The 17,873-nt window shown below is 42.0% G+C and overlaps 1 protein-coding gene across 1 annotated transcript in view; it reads right to left on the minus strand.

The window, feature by feature from the left end:
- Positions 1-17,873, minus strand: part of LOC137656705 (uncharacterized) — a 110,316-nt gene that overhangs the window by 21,650 nt on the left and 70,793 nt on the right. The window contains exons 12-14 of the mRNA XM_068390930.1: positions 10,963-11,094; positions 10,074-10,191; positions 2,042-2,196 (exon numbers count right to left, since the gene is read on the minus strand). Coding sequence (XP_068247031.1) covers positions 2,042-2,196; positions 10,074-10,191; positions 10,963-11,094 — 405 coding nt within the window. The remainder of the gene's footprint in view (positions 1-2,041; positions 2,197-10,073; positions 10,192-10,962; positions 11,095-17,873) is intronic.

Here is a 17,873-nt window from a genome sequence, read left to right on the forward strand (position 1 = left end):
CCTTCTGAAGAAAGATGTCTCGCTGTGTCCAGTAGAGTGTCTAAAGGTCTATCTTTGTAGAACTTCAGACTTCAAGGGAGGGCAGCTCTTTAAAGGAGAAACCTCAGGTTCAAACTTATCCCTGAAACAACTAAGAGCGAAGATCACCTATTTCATTCGCAAAGCGGATCCTGACAGTACACCCGCAGGTCATGATCCCAGGAAAATTGCTTCGTCATTGAACTTTTTCCAATACATGGACTTTGAGCGGTTCGCTCATACACTGGATGGAGGTCATCTAGAGTATTCTTTAAACACTACGCGAAGCAGGTGCAAGAGTTGAAACGTTATGTGGTGGCGGCAGGTAGTGTGCTAAAACCTGTCGCTTAGTGCTGCGATGAACAGTGAATTGATCGGGACTGCTAAAATCGGGTGAAGGTGTTGACACTTCACAGCTTCACAGTGCAACACGTGAATATAAGTGTCACCAAGGTGGCACTATGGACTGTTCCAGTTATTAAAGGTGAAGAAACATAGAGATAACACTTGTGCCGTGTGTTTTTACAGTGTGAAGAAAAAGTCATTCATAGAAATGCATATTAGAAAATTTATAAAATTTTCAGTTTGTGGCTCTAATTATTTTTCCTTTTCAGGTGAAATAATCATTTCTAGTCTTGACTGCTTTATATATGTTTCTCTTTGCATTCATTAGCATTATACTAATGCTATGTTATGTACCTGTATGTTGAATTGCTGGTTATTCATTACCAATAAATACTTTATTAGTATTTGCGTCTTATTTCGCCCCAAATTTGAATTAATAAAGATATGCGGGAGTATTATTTAACCCTCAATAATCTGCATATGGACATGTGAACAAATAGATAACTTTGTTCTAATATGAGTACAACCTTTCTCTGCCTACGCATACTTTGTTCCTACACGAATACAAGCTTTGCCTGGGTTTGCATACAGCAAATCCTGTATGCTTTGGACGTTATGTTGTCTCATATAAACTTTTGTTTGTATTAGAGTACAAACTTTGACTGGCTTCGCATACAGTGGGACCTGTATGCTCTTGATGCTATGTTGTTCATATGGTATATGCAAACCTCGAGACTCTTTCCTAAGTCTAATATGACTCTTCCCTGCAGGGGGCAGGAAGCACTAACATAGTTCATGATTAGAAGTAATGATGTATAACGGTAACGCCATATGTCTCTATGGTCTGGATGACCAAGGAAATATTGTCCTGAGGTTAAGGCACATTTGGAAAATCCACAGATACAGTACTTTCTAAATAATGCTCTGGTAACCTTCCATCAGGACGACATGGCCTCAGCCAAAAAAAAAAACGGATTTGAGCGAAGCGAAAAATCTATTTTTGGGTGAGATAACCATGTCGACCTGATGGACCCACTCTCCTTTTACTAGAAAAGGCCTTGGCAGGATCCCTCCCGAAAATACTATATCTGTAGCACCTTGCTCAATGCTACAAGGAATAAAACATGGCGGCGACGATGGCGCCATCTAGATACTCAAGGTAGTAACGGAGGAAGGGTACCTTGATAACGGCTCCCCTTCTATTTTTGCCACTTTCCCCCTTAAAGCGAAAACGCTATTCGGGGTGAAAATTGCTATGTGTCATATCAAGATATACGTCCCCTGATATTATGCGATACCCTTGAGAGAAATTTTAAGGATATTCGTGCCAGGAGTTAGAATTCTGGAGATCTAAAGGTAAATTCTCTGGGAATATCACAGTAGTCAAATATACCCTAGGAAGCTACTTATAGGAACCTTCCATCAGGACGACATGGCTATCTCACCCAAAAATAGATCCGTTTTTTTTAAATGCTGTTCAAAGACACAATTAGCAAGGTCTTACAAAAGTTACAAAGCTTTTTTCAAAATATGATTAAATTTTAATCAAGTGAAATTTGCAATATTATTACAAAGAATTGCAATCACTCGGTTATTAAACCTAAGAGATTATAGATGAACAAATTAGCTGCATATGAAGTCACTTATCTTATAAAAAAAATGATAAGAATTCACTCACCTAGTCTTCTGATCTCGGATAATATTCAGAAACTCTGCCTCCATCAACTGACCATCAAAGTAGGTGATAGGATCTTCAAAAGGATACTCAAATCCTTGAATGCATTCACACTTATAACCACCTGTGTCAAATCCTCTACCTTGGATGGGCACACACTGAAAGAATACAAATTATTTAGTATTCTACTCCTTTTTTCCTCCCACTAGGTAGAATAAACACTAATTTTCAGTTCCTTTAAGTAATAGTAATACTTTCTATAAAACTATCTTTATTACACAAGTTTCTTTCTCCTGAAAATACTTTTGAACTACTTTAAGATATTTATGAATAAATCAGAGGATTTCCTAAACATGAAAAGTATGAATTGGAGAAGGTTACAGTTAAAGATGCCAGACTACAAAGCTGGATGAAACCATAAAGAATGCAAAAGAAGTAAGAGGTAGAAATCAACGCAACCAAAAGATGAATTGATTCTGCTTTTGTTCATAGTTTCATCGACAAGGCGCACTAAAAATGGTATCCCATAATAATTAAGGATAAAACTAACTTAATATTCTAAAAATTTAAACTTCTTACATTTACATATACAGCACAATACAGTAGTATAGTGGTATTTTCATTAGGCTTTCCAGATTGGCTATGGGGAGTAGAATTTGTCCCGAAGATTTTAAACATACCAGATTACAATGACACTCATAATTCTGAATACTTGCTACAAAATCAAACTGTTCATTACAATATAACTACAGTTCCATAATAAAACTAACAGTTTTAAAAGATGCCAATCTATGATTAATTTTTACTATTGATTCCTCAGGAATAAAAATATACCTTAATTTAATGAGTGTACAAACATCTCAGACCATAATTATGATTAAGAAAAGAAATTAATATAAAACCAATATCAAAATTTCAATAAAAAAAAATTTTTACTTGCCTGTACTCACATTATCATACATTTTGTTGTACTGCACTGTAAAATATTACTAACACATCATACATACATATACCAAGGCATTTCCCCCAATTTTGGGGGGTAACTAACATCAAACAAATGAAACAAAAAAGGGGACCTCTCCTCTCTACGTTCCTCCCAGCCTGACAAGGGACTCAACTGAGTTTGGCTGGTACTGCTAGGGTGCCACAGCCCTCCCTCCCCCATTATTCACCACAGATGAAGCTTCATAACGCTAAATCCCCTACTGCTGCTACCTCCGCGGTCAACCAAGGCACCGGAGGAAGCAGCAGGGCCTACCGGAACTGCGTCACAATCGCTCGCCATTCATTCCTATTTCTAGCACGCTCTCTTGCCTCTCTCACATCTATCCTCCTATCATCCAGAGCTTCCTTCACTCCATCCATCCACCCAAACCTTGGCCTTCCTCTTGTACTTCTCCCATCAACTCTTGCATTCATCACTTTCTTTAGCAAACAGCCATTTTCTATTCTCTCAACATGGCCAAACCACCTCAACACATTCATATCCACTCTAGCTGCTAACTCATTTCATACACCCGTTCTCACCCTCACTACTTCGTTCCTAACCCTATCTACTCGAGATATACCAGCCATACTCCTTAGACACTTCATCTCAAACACATTCAATTTCTGTCTCTCCGTCACTTTCATTTCCCACAACTCCAATCCATACATCACAATTGGTACAATCACTTTCTCATACAGAACTCTCTTTACATTCATGCCCAACCCTCTATTGTTTACCACTCCCTTAACTGCCCCCAACACTTTGCATCCTTCATTCACTCTCTGAAGTACATCAGCTTCCACTCCACCATTTGCTGCAACAACAGACCCCAAGTACAGGTAGTCGCCGACTTACGACCGAGATAGGGACCGAGAGATGAGTCGTAAGTCGAGTTGGCCGTATGTCGAACTAGAAAAGTGAAGTTTCCGTAGATTTATTTTGATACGTTATGATTCGGCAATCATCTGGATCATATTTTGTCAATATTTTCTCACTGTCTATCATTATTCCATTTTCTTGTTTTGTAGGATATCATATGCTCTATAAATTCATTACTGTATTCTATTTATCAATTTTGGAAGCATTTTACAATCGAGTACTGAAAATTTTGTTTACCTTTGGTTATGATCAGCTGATCTGAAAGTGCCGCTACCTACCGTATCAAAATTTGGCGTACATACGTATGGCATATTTTTTCATCATTTCTTAACTTATTAGAAATATCTTCATGATGAATATTACATCAACGCCAATATGTTACAGGAAATCAGTTTCCATACAGTTCGTCTAATCATTAGGTATAATGCGAAATCGTTGTAGCTCTTTCTGTGTGTGTGTGTGTGTGTGTGTGTGTGCGCTCGGTCTCCCAATCGCATACGGGTAGTTCATTTTTAAAGCTTCATACAGTAATGTACAGTAGTTCAATATTAAGCCTTTATATTTCATTAGACATTACTGTGTTTAATTGTGGTTTATTAAAGAACGTTTATATTTTATTTTTCAATTTCTTGAGCATATCAATAATCAACAAATACTTTTAATTTACTTTCGGTTGGTATCAGCTGATCTCAAGGTCACGCTGCCGTATTATTATTATGAGCACATATATATAGTGCGAATAACACTGATTTATATAATTTTCTTGACATTCGAAATTTCTTCATAATGCATATTACATCAGCGCCAATATATTATAGGGTATCAAATTTTCCATACAGTTCGTTTATAACCTTATTATTAGTTATAAAAGGAATACGCTCTCTCTCTCTCTCTCTCTCTCTCTCTCTCTCTCTGTATTTTGTTTTTAATTCGGTTGTATCTTCATATTTTTTTTTTTTTGAAAACTATTAAAAAATTCTATATCATTATTCGATGTTTCGATTATGGGAATAGTAACGCATCGGAAGGAAATCACTTGATTTGCCTCACGCCTTCCGCCAGAAATATGACATCATCAGACTTTTTTTCTTAAATTTACGGTAAGTTGTACTAATCTTATAACTAATAATACAGACCACTAAAACACTTGATATCGTTACTGGGTGTTTCGATGATGGGAATGCTGTAATAAGATTACTCGGTAACAATGAAAGGAAATCATTCGGTTTGTCAGCGCTTCCGCCAGATACATGACGTCACAAGTCACGTGACGTACAGTAATCTCTACGAAGAATGACTTGCAAAATATGTAAATTAATTTTCTTTGTTTCTCGTAAAAAATGAAAAGAAAATACTAACTTAACAAACAAAAGTATTTTATTTTTATAATGTAAAAGGAAATATTATTTTCAAGAAAATATTTGCCCTAATAGTATATTTTCTTTAGATAAACATCGATCCATCATCAGATTAAAAAAGTAGCGTTCAGTCAAATTTACGCTACGTAGTACTCATGACAACCGATACAGACCCTTAAAATATTTTGTATCGTTATTTAATATTTCGATAATGGAAATACTAATATTAATCGTTAGCCTATTGGAAGGAAATCACTGAAGTGGTACCTCTACATACGAATTTAATTCGTTCCACAACCAACTTCGGATGTAGAAACGAATTTTCCCATAAGAATACATGGTAATTCATTTAATTCGTTCCTCAGCCTAAAAACCCATAATAAATCCTTAATAAATGGCTACACATAATTACACATAACAACAACATAACTGCATAATATTTAAGAAGCATGTAAAAAAGATAATTATAAAGAAATAATAAATAAAAAATGTGTTTTATTGCCACTTTACCTTAGAGACAGGCCAACGCAGGTGTAGGATTTGCTACGCCAGGAGGAGACGGACGATCGGCGAGAGGGTAGACATAGTGTTAACATGTTCTTTAAATAAATACTCTCTCTCTCTCTCTTGTTCTTCTTCACTGTTAGTGTTAGAGACGTCTATTAATTTTTCTGAGAGAGAGAGAGAGAGAGAGAGAGAGAGAGAGAGAGAGAGAGAGAGAGAGAGAGAGAGAGAGAGAGAGATTAAACAAAAATGTGTTGTGTACATATGATTTTCAACAGCGTTAACGAGTTGAAAGACAGTTAAATGTAACTAAAAAAAACAATATCAGTGAATCTGAATTCCTTTATTAACTAAATAAAAACAAATATTGATACAAACACACTCGTGTGCGTATGCGCAAACACACACACACGCACGAGGAGACACGATCGGCGAGGAGGTAGAGATGGTGACTGCGATAACATACCGTAACTTACACTATGGAAATTTTAATCTAACTTAGCTTACACTACGGAAATTTTAATCTAACTTAGCTTATTTTTTTTTTTTTATTTTTATATTTCATATTTTTTACATTTTTTTTCTATTGATTTTTTATTTTCATCACTTTCAGTGACGAGTTACGTTATGTTTTCGCAGTCACCATCTCTACCTCCTCCCCGACCGTCTCTCTTACTGCGTAGTAATTTTTGCACCTGTGTGTGTGTTTGTGCATACGCACACGAGTGTGTTTGTATCAATATTTGTTTTAGTTAATAAAGGAATTCAATTAGCTGTTATTACTTTCTTAGTTACATTTAATTGTTTTTCAACTCGTTGACACTGTCAAAAATCATATGTATTCTAAACACATTTTTGTTTAATCTCTCTCTCTCTCTCTCTCTCTCTCTCTCTCTCTCTCTCTCGGAAAAAAAAATAATAGGCGTATCTAACACTATAACAGCGAAGAAGAAAGAGAGAGAGAGAGAGAGAGAGAGAGAGAGAGAGAGAGAGAGAGAGAGAGAGAGAGAGAGAGAGAGAGAGAGATATTTTATCTAAAGAACATGTTAATGCTATGTTTAGAGAGAAACAGAAAAAGAGAGAAGTCTTATTTAAAAGAGCTTGTTAATGCTATCATGGTTTTCTTTGCTTCACTTTTTTCTTTCTTTCTGTTCATCACGCTGGGCCCTTCTCACAAATGATCGTTGCCAACAATCTCTTTGTCCTTTATCCCTATCAACAAAAGGCGTTCTATCTCTTCCAGGGTATTGCTAAGATGTCTTGTAATAATGGTGATCACCTTCGATGGTTATTTGCTTTAATGGCTGCCTTCAGCTTGATGATCCTCGAGATCATAGGCCTATTCCGGCCATATTGTTTAGCCATACAGTATCACTCACATGCACACTGCTCTCATGTTTTTCTATAATTTCTTGCTTCAATTCTAATGAAAGAATTGCTTTCTTCCTGTACTGAAACTTAGCTTCTTAGGCACCATGATTATAGGTAAAATCAAAAAGGAAATGTGAGAAAAGGAAGAAAATAAGCACTGTTAATAACAGACCAAACAGAGGAAAACCACACGATACACACAAGAATAGAGAACTGAGCACTCGACGCTCAATGGCGTAATGTTTACTTCGTGTGTCGAAATAAAATTCGGGTGTAGAGTCAAAAATTTGCTCGAATTTTACTTTGGATGTTGGAAAATTCGAATATAGATACGTTCGTGTGTAGAGGTTCCACTGTATTGCCCGGAAGCTTTCCGCCGGACATAATATGAACTCGACGGATATTAAAACTTTTCTTAATGTATTTTTAACTGAAAATAAATACCGAATATTAACAATAAAAGAAAATAATAATTTACCAAGATAAATCAGTTTATATGTATACAAGAAAATGGATTATTTTCAAGGAAATATTCGTCCTATTTCCGATAAACTTGTGACGTCATCACCCTGAAAAAATGGTCGTAAAGTCGAATAGTCGTATGTCGCATAGGTCGTAAGTCTAGCAATACCTGTACTTAAACTGATCCACCTCCTCAAGTAACTCTCCATTCAACCTCGCACCACCTTCCCTTCTCGTACATCTCATAACCTTACTCTTACCCACATTAACTCTCAACTTCCTTCTTTCACACACCCTTCCAAATTCTGTCACTAATCGGCCAAGCTTCTCTTCTGCGTCTGCAACCAGTACAGTATCATCCACAAACAACAACTGATTTACCTCCCATTTATGGTCATTCTCGTCTACCAGTTTCAATCCTCGTCCCAGCACTTGAGCATTCACCTCTCTCACCACTCCAACATACAAGTTAAACAACAACGGCGACATCACACATCCGTGTCTCAGCCCCACTCTCATGGGAAACCAATAGCTCACTTCATTTCCTATCCTAACACATGCTTTACTACCTTTGTAGAAACTTTTCACTGCTTGCAACAACCTTCCACCAACTCCATATAACCTCATCACATTCCACATTGCTTCCCTATCAACTCTATTATACGCTTTCTTCAAAACCATAAACGCACCATACACCTCCTTACCTTTTGCTAAATATTTATCGTATATCAGCCTGTGTAAAAATCTGATTCATACAACTCCTATCTCTTCTAAAACCACCCTGAACTTCTAAGATTGCATTCTCTGTTTTATCCTTAATCCTATTAATCATTACTCTACCATACACTTTTCCAACTACACTCAACAAACTAATACCCCTTGAATAATAATACTCATGCACATCTCCCTTACCCTTATATAGTGGTACAATACACGCACACAAAACACATATTAAATAATCTCACCAACCATTCAAGTACAGTCACACCCCTTACTTCAACATCTCGGCTCTCACACCATCCATACCAGATGCTTTTCCTACTCTCGTTTCATCTAGTGCTCTCCTCACTTCCTCTCTTGTAATCTCTCTCTCATTCCCATCTCCCATCTCCGGCACCTCAACACCTGCAACAGCAATTATATCTGCCTCCCTAATATCCTCAACATTCAGTACTTTCAAAATATTCCACCCACCTTTTCCTTGCCTCTTTTCCGTTTAACAACCTTCCATTTCCATCTTTCACTGTCTCTTCAATTCTTGAGCCAACCTTCCTTACTCTCTTCACTTCTTTCCAAAACTACTTCTTATTTTCGTCACATGAATGACCCAATCACTGACCCCACCTCAGGTCAGCTGCCCTTTTTGCCTCACTTACCTTGCGCTTTACTTCCACATTTTTCTCTCTATATCTTTCATACTTCTCTACACTATTACTCTGTGGCCATTCTTCAAAAGCCCTCTTTTTCTCTTCCACTTTTACCTTCACTCCTTCATTCCACCATTCACTGCCCTTCCTCATGCTGCCTCCAACAAACTTCTTGCCACACACATCAATTGCAATCCCAACAAAATTTTCTTTTACTAACTTCCACTCCTCTAAATTACCAGTTTCTCTTACTTTCACTGCATCTCATGCCATTTTCAACCTTTCTTGATAAATACTTTTTACCGCCGGTTTTATTAGCTCTTTAACCTTCACTAGCTCCCTTTTACATCCACCTACTCTATTCCTCCATTATTTTGCTACAACTAATTTTCCTTCCAGCAAAAAAATGATCAGACATACCATTAGCCATACCCCTTAACACACACAGTATGTATTTTGGGCCATTCAATCATTTTCATTGGAAACATCATTTTACATGATATGAGATGGCACAGTTAACGTTGAATAGTTTGCAGATATTAATGATAAGGTTATTTGTATCCATTTTTTTTTTTCATTAATGTGTTTTACTATTATGAATATTATCAACATTGTATTATTATATATTATACTGGGCAGTACTGTATTGTGTTGTCACTACAGCAATATGTATTATTCCCAGTATAGTTTAGCTATCCAATTCAAAAACCTTACTCCCCATATTTTCAAGTGCAAGTGAGTTACCCTTTACAAATGTATTATGAATTCTACATTGCTTTCTGCATAATGAAATACTTATGTTTACAGGTCCATTAGTTGAATGGTCTTTTCTCAGGCCTTTTGTCTATACTTGTACTTTTAAAGCGGAAAAGTTTAATGTTGTACAGAACAATAAAAGCAATAAAAGGTATTATATATACAAGAGAGAGGAGATATTAATATGGACACCATTAAATTGTAATGCATTGTAATATATTACTATTACAGTTCATTACATTTCTGTATTGTTTTAAATATTCATAAGTCCAATTACAGAGACAGACTCATTCACTCTCTTTTCTCAGCATAACAAAAAGCTTAGGTTACAGTACAGTATAATAACTTACATATGATGTTTTTCTATCACACCTATGGGTATCTTTAAATGCATTCTGAGTAAAATAATCACCAGGGCACTGACTGATGTCCAGCTTCAACAAGTCCATGGTAACCTGAACTGCACCTCTGAAAATAAATTACAAAGTATAATTTACACAAAAAGATGATTCATAAAAGTATAGATGATGAACAATATACTGCTTTGTATTAAAAGTTTTCTAAATTACAATCTCCATTTACTCAGTAATTGAGTTCATCTGTTATCCACCTTTAAAACCACATTCACTAATTCTGCTACATAGCACCATTAAATTGCACCTTCCTCTCAAAGGTATCAAATGCCTTTGCTACAAAGAAGACTGATTCAACTAAAGTAGCTCCCCAGTCTACAAGATATTTTACATACTAAAATTTCTTTTAAAAATAACAATCATGAGAAAGAATAATGATTAATCTCATCATGTTTAATGTGTCTGTATTTGCAATCAGAAATTGATTTCCTATATTAATAAAATTGTACCACCAAACAATGACACAAACACAATCTATTCACATTTCAATATTTTCCCTATGTTCATAAGCACAAGATGCTAAAGTATAACCATTTTTTAAATTTTGTCTTTGATCAACTGTCAGTCAACATGAAATTTAAACAAATGGCAACTGACTTGCAAAATCCCTTCAACTTTGCCTGCATACCTCACATATGCATGTTTTGTAATTCACCTTAAATCTTCATATTCCAAAGCAAACATACAAAGATAATAGGCAAATACTGTATAGTACCTAACATCTGATTACACACAATATGAACTTTTATTTCAACTTGTACAAAATATTAAATACCAATTACCACACAGAATTTTTCTCAAATAAAACTACATAAAATGACCATACTTGAATTCCAATTTTGCACGCAGGGAGTCCCAACCGAAGAAGGGAGCAGTATACTTTACAACCCACTTCTTGACAAATCCATCACACTCAAATTCCGGAATGCTCCAATGACCATGTTTGAGCTCAGCTGCTCTGTAAAGAACAAATGATGAGTTACCAAATACTTGAATATTTTCCTAAATACAGTATTGTTGAAATACACATGATAGTACAGGAACAACACCATTTCTTATGTTAAGATCACTGGTTAACCACAATATTAATAATCACAACAGGATGATTGGATTTAAGACTTTGGGCCAAGATATCTGGCATTGGAGACTTGGACACCACTCAGCACACAACAGTATCATGGGAAAAACTGCAGTTGCAGTAGGAAGGAAAATTTAAGAAGCTTTAAGGCATATGAAAGCTATAGAAAAAGGAAGCTAAAGTGGAGGAATAGTAGAAGACTTAACCCCCCCCCCACTACAATGTCTTCATTTGATGTCTAAACATCCCTGGTGATACAGACGATGACATCCGGATACATCATTTACAAATATAAACCACATAGAGATTAAAATTAATCATATATCCTACAAAAGGGTATATCACACAGTTAACACTCAAAAAATTTTAATAGAAAAATCTCCTACTCTACCTCATATTAGCCCCTCCTCCTCCTTTCTTCAGCCAACCAATGAAGTCTTTATTTCTGATTGCGTAAGAGCTATTTAAGTCGCCTTTTATGTTACCATATAAAATCACACCACTCTCTCTAGCCAATGGTGACATTCCCTACCTGTGGCATTACTCAACCCCTCCCGCGACACCCAAAGCTTAGAGACATAGGGATCCTCGCATCTCACCCCACCACCAGCCAAAATATGACTAATTAGAAGGTAATTTGTATTTTTCCTAACTATACAAACCTTAGCTATTTAATATGGGTAATTACTTTCGGCGTAGCTGAAATGACGAGCTATTAAAATTTTAATGAGGGTTTACTACCCCACTGCTAGTTAGCGGGGGGGTAGGGAGGGTAGCTTGCTACCTCCCCCCTTTACACACACCTGTGCTGAGCTCACTTTGCTTAGAGGTAGGACTTCACGGGGGATAGGGCTGGCGGGCAAGTTTGATTAAATAGCCAGGGTTTGTATAGTTAGGAAAAATACAAATTACCTACGAATTTGTCATTTGTTCCGTAACTGAAATACAAACCACGCTATTTAATATGGGTGACTCACCCCTTAGGAAGGGTGGTAAGTCCCAGCCAGCACTGGCTTTTGGCTTTGCCCAGGGACTCAGTATCTGAGTGTATCAGCACTCAACAATAAAGAGTACCTGCACCTCGCTAGCACCTTGCTGCGCAAGGGCTGCGGCCTACGTAAGCTGTGTGTGAAGGTATGTAATGTGACTCGTCCTAGGAAGTTGACCTGTAGTCCTTTAGATGGAAACTTTAGGCTAGGACTCTCCCAATACCACCTCGTCAGGGTATGGGGACGTGACAGTATTAACTTAATACTAGGAACACAAGGGAACATGGTTTACCTGCAGTGGTTCAAGGTCAGCTGTGCAGAGAACCCAGGATGCTGCTTTCCCCAAGAGAGGGGAGGATGAAGAAAAGAATAAGGGCCAGACAAACCTTTCCATTCATGCAGACTAGGACCAGTTAACAATGCCCTCAACCTTCTGCTACTTGTCCATTAAGGAGCCTGAGGTTTTAAACCAGCTGTTGTGCAGCCACCACAGGGCCGATAGAGAACGTATCGAGCCTCCTGTGGGTCACGTCTTGCAGGTAGTGGGCTGTGAAGGTCGTCTGACGCTTCCACACCACCGCTTGTAGAACCTGCGTCACTGAAAAGTTCTTGAAGGCCAGGGACGTAGTTACGCCGTGCTCTAGGGCGACATGACAGAGGAGGGTCAGGATTCAGGGACAGATGGATTACCCTACGAATCCATGCCAAGATGGTACTGTATTCTTGGTAACCCTCCTCTTTTTTCTCCCAGTGCTCACAAACAATGCCTGCACTTGGGGACGAACTGCAGCCGTTATTTGAGATATAGCCTCAGACTCCTTACTGGACACAGTAGGAGATGGTCTGGATCATCTGTTACAGAACGAAGACTCGAAATCCGGAAAGAGTCGAACCGAGGATCCGGTACTCCCGGATTCTGAGTCTTAGCAACAAACTCAGGGACGAATCTGAACGTTACCTCCCCCCATCCCCTTGAATGGGCGATGTCATACGAGAGACCATGAAGTTCACAGACTCACTTGGCCGAGGCCAAAGCTAGTAGGAACACCGTCTTCCAAGTTAGGTGGCGATCTGAAGCCTGGCGTAATGGTTCGTAGGGAGGTCTCTTAAGAGACCTGAGAACTCGAACCACGTTCCATGGAGGAGGTCTCACTTCCGACTAAGGGCAGGTAAGTTCATAACTTCGTATGAGTAGGGAAAGTTCCAGCGAGGAAGAAATGTCCACTCCTTTGAGCCTGAAGGCTAGACTTAAGGCTGAACGATAGCCTTTCACTGCCGAGACTGAAAGGCGCATTTCTTCCCGCAAATACACAAAGAACTCCGCTATTGCTGGAATAGTGGCATCGAGTGGATAGATACCCCCTTCTAAGACACCAACCACAGAAAACTCGCCACTTTGCCTGGTAGACCCCTGCGGATGACCTTCGCAGGTGTCCAGACATCCTGTTCGCAACTTGTTGCAAAAATCCTCTCTCAGCGAGGAGATGCTGGATAGTCTCCAAGCGTGAAGTCGAAGCGAAGCTACGGCTTTGTGAAAGATGTTGGCGTGTGGTTGTTTGAGTAGCTCGTGTCGTGGAGGGAGTTCTCTCGGAAGTTCCGTTAGGAGTTGCAGAGGGTCTGGAAACCATTCCGCGTGATGCCATTGCGGAGCTATAAAGGTCATCGAGAGATTGACCGATATTCTGGTCTTGTTGAGCACCCTCCTCATCAGACAGAACGGGGGAAAGGCATACACATCGATGTTGTCCCACCGTTGTTGGAAGGCATCTTGCCAGAGTGCCTTGGGATCCGGGACTGGGGAGCAGTACAGCGGGAGCTTGAAGTTCAGCGCTGTAGCGCACAGATCCACAGTCGGGGCACCCCACAAAGTCAGGACTTTGTTGGCTACTAGATGATCCAAAGACCATTCAGTACTCACTATCTGCGTCGCTCTGCTCAGACTGTCGGCGAGCACATTCCTCTTGCATGGAATGAAGCGAGTCGATAGTGGAATCGAGTGGACTTCGGTCCATCTCAGTATCTCTACTGCGAGATGGGATTGCTGCTCTAAAAAGGTACCTCCTTGCTTGTTGATGTAAGACACTACTGTGGTGTTGTCGCTCATCACCACCACAGAGTGACCCGCCAGGTATTGTTGGAACTGTTGAAGGGCCAGGAATAGGGCCTTCATTTCTAGCAGATTTATATGGAGGCACTCTTCTGATCCTGACCACAGGCCTGAGGTCCTGTGGTGCAGAACGTGCCCCCCCCCCCTTTCTTCGATGCGTCCGAAAACAGCATCAAATCCGGGGGGAGGATGAGAAGATCCACTCCCCTTCGTAGGTTCTCGTCTGTCACCCACCACTGAAGGTCCGTCCGTTCCGCAGGACCCATAGGGATCATGACGTCCGAGGAATCGTGACCCTGATTCCACCGAGACTTGAGTCGCCATTGCAGAGATCTCATCCTGAGGCGACCGTTGGGAATTAGATGGGCCAAGGATGAGAGGTGACCGAGGAGACGTAACCACGATTGGGCTGGAAGATCTTCTCGTCTGAGGAAAGTACTCGCAACCCTCCTCAGCCTTGCTATCCTGTCGTCTGATGGGAAGGCTTTGTGGAGATTGGTGTCTATGATCATGCCTAGATATACCAGTCATTCAGTGGGAAGCAGAGAAGACTTCTCGATATTTACCATGATCCCCAGATCTTGGCAAAGTCCCAGAAGTTTGTCTCGGTGTCGAAGAAGGGCTGACTCCGAGTCTGCTAGGATCAGCCAGTCGTCCAGATAACGGAGGAGACGGATGCTGATCCTGTGTGCCCACGACGATATTAGGGTGAACTCTCTGGTGAAAACCTGTGGTGCTGTGGAGAGACCGAAACACAGCACCTTGAACTGCTACACCTTGTTGTCTAGGCTGAATCTTAAGTACTTCCTTGAAGACGGATGGACTGGGATCTGGAAGTACGCGTCCTTCAGGTCCAGTGTACACATGAAGTCTTGTGGTCTCACTGCAAGTCTGACTGTGTCTGCTGTCTCCATGCTGAACGGAGTTTGTTTGACAAACCTGTTCAGAGCTGAGAGGTCGATGACTGGTCTCCAGCCTCCAGACGCCTTCTTTACAAGAAAGAGTCGAGACTGAAGAAGCCTAGGGACTGGTCGACTACCTCTTGGAAAGCGCCCTTCTTCAACATGGTCTCGACTTCTGCCCGAAGGGCTTGCCCCCTTGCCAATCCCATGGCAAGGGAGCTCCACGACACTGGATACGCTGTCAGGCGCGGTAGAGATGTTGTGAACGGGACGCGATATCCCTGACTGATTACGGAAATCGTCCTCGAGTTGCTGCCACCTGTTTGCGCAACTTTGTAGGCATCCCCCACCCGGTGGACATGCAGGGGGACTGCCAATCCTAGCGTTTGCGGCCTCGGCCGCTCCCTCTAAGATTCTTTCCTCCCCTAGAGGACCTTTTGCCTTTCTTGTCTTTGACTGGAAAGGGCTTAGACACCGTTGTCTTTGCTGTAGCTGCCGGTTTCGTGTTCTTGGTAGGACGTGATTGCTGGGTTGCTGGAGGTTTATGGGGCTTTGATGTTAAAGCCCTCTGTAGGAGAGAGTCCTGGTTGGACTTCCTCCACCTCTCAGCCGCCTGCTCCACGTCCCTACGCTCGAACAAGGTCTTCCCCAAGACGGAAGAATGTCTGAGCCTGCTGATGTCGGAACTGGAGACCTTTTGGTGGAATCTCTCAGACACCGCATCTCGACGTTTCAAGATGGAATTAGCCCACAAGTTTGAGACTTGGTGGGCTAGAAACTCAATTGTACGAGTCCCTGAGAGTAAAAAGGTCTCCATGGCCTTCCTGGTACTCTCTTTGGACAAGTCCTCAGATCGTAACAGGATGCCCAGAGACCCTAGCCAGATATCCAGCCACGAAGTTGCCTGCATGGCACACTTTGCCACCTTCTCCTGGCTAAGGATCTCCGTTGCGGAGAACGAAACTGGCCGGATGGAGAGTCTCTCTAAAGGGACTCCCCTGGTAAGCTCTTCCACAGAGTGGTGTAGGGGAAGAGCTAAACAAGTCGAATGGTGTAGGGGAAGGGCTAAACAAGTCTCCTCCATGATCTCAAAGTACCTCCTCTGATGGACACGAGGAGGCGGGAGGAGTTTGTTACCGGCACTGGATCGGCTGGAGGAGGCAAGCTCGAAGAGCTGGCCTTCGACCTTATCTCTGGCACTCTTAACCCCTTGAGACCAGGGCAAAGCCGCGCTGGCCCTAGAGGGTTTTTGAGTACCAAAGACTCAGTCCAAGACCGTGTCCTTGCCCTCACGAGGGGGAATCTCTGGACCCGCAAACCCATTGAGATTCCTCATTAGGGTCAGAACCTGCCAGAAGGCATGCTCTGATTCCTGCAGCTCTCCTCCTGAAGGGCTAGCAGCGAAGTCTCCCGTCCCCAAAGGCTCTTCTTGGGGGGACTCGTGGACGTTCTCTGAGGGCTTGGCTGGCTCTGGTCTAGTCCTTGAGGATGAATTTGGCAAAGTCTTAGAGTCCTTCGACTCCCTCCTGGGAGGGATGCAGGACTCCAGCAGTGATGGTGGGAGGCTCTTCTCCACCCCTACCCGAGAAGAAGACTTCTCGGCGCGAGGTGGGGTTTCCCCCATTGGTGTGATGGGGGAACGCCTCACTTCACGTGACTCCCCTGAGGACGGGAAATCTTCGTCCGAAGGGGAGGGAGAGAAAGTCTGGGGGCGGTGAGGAGGCCTTCCTCAAAGACTTCCGAGGAGTCAGTTTCGCCCTTGGAGAAGTTACCACTTCAGATACTCCTCTCTTCCTCTTCAGGGGAGAAGCAGCTGCCAATGATTTGTGGCCCAGATCAGAGAGAACAGGCATAAAAGCCTGCATGACTGCTCTGACAATGGACCCAAACCAAGGCTGCTGACTGACATGAGGAGTTACCAAAGGAGGATTTGCCTGAAAAGAAGGAGAAAACTTCCTGGACCTATCCGGAAGCCTCCTCCCTCCGGCGCGCTTGGGGGAGGGGGGGGGGGTGACGATGATGACCTGGCCGCGCGTTGTCCTGCAGCCTCACGCGTGGGATCGCGTTGGGGGTCGCTCTGGGAGTCGCGCTGGCGCTCACGCGATGGGATTTGCCCGGGGCGCGCTCGCGCGATGGGATTTGACCTGGGTCGCGCAGGCGAGCGATGGCGCGCAGAAGGTTGGATGAGCGCTCACGTGCGCAGGATCCAGCCGAAGAGCCCGTGAGGGCCATAACGTTGGGCGCGTGCGCGCGGAGATATATCCCTTGCACGCATGAGAGCGCACATCTGGCTGTGGTGGTGGGCGCGCGTGTGCAATCGCGTGGCGGGCGTTAGAGACTGCGCTCGATGGCACGCAGGTAAAGACCGGAGAACAGGCAGGGTCCGATGGCGCGCAGGGGAAGAGGTTACCTTCCCCATTGCGCCCAGATCTGAAGATCGTGGGTGCGCAGGAGATCGTTGGCGCAGGAGCATTGGCGCGTAGGCGAGTGCTGGTGCGCAGGAGAACGTGGCGCGCATCAGGATGAGGGCACGCAGTAGCGCGTTGGCGATCAGGAGAGCGCTGGCGCGCAGGTGAACGCTGGCGCGCTATAACAGGAACAACTGCAAGCGAGCGCTTGTGCGCAGGTGATCGTTGGCGGGCAGGGGATACCTGGCGCGTA

Source organism: Palaemon carinicauda, chromosome 1 (genome assembly GCF_036898095.1).
Source record: "Palaemon carinicauda isolate YSFRI2023 chromosome 1, ASM3689809v2, whole genome shotgun sequence".
Taxonomy (NCBI): domain Eukaryota; kingdom Metazoa; phylum Arthropoda; class Malacostraca; order Decapoda; family Palaemonidae; genus Palaemon; species Palaemon carinicauda.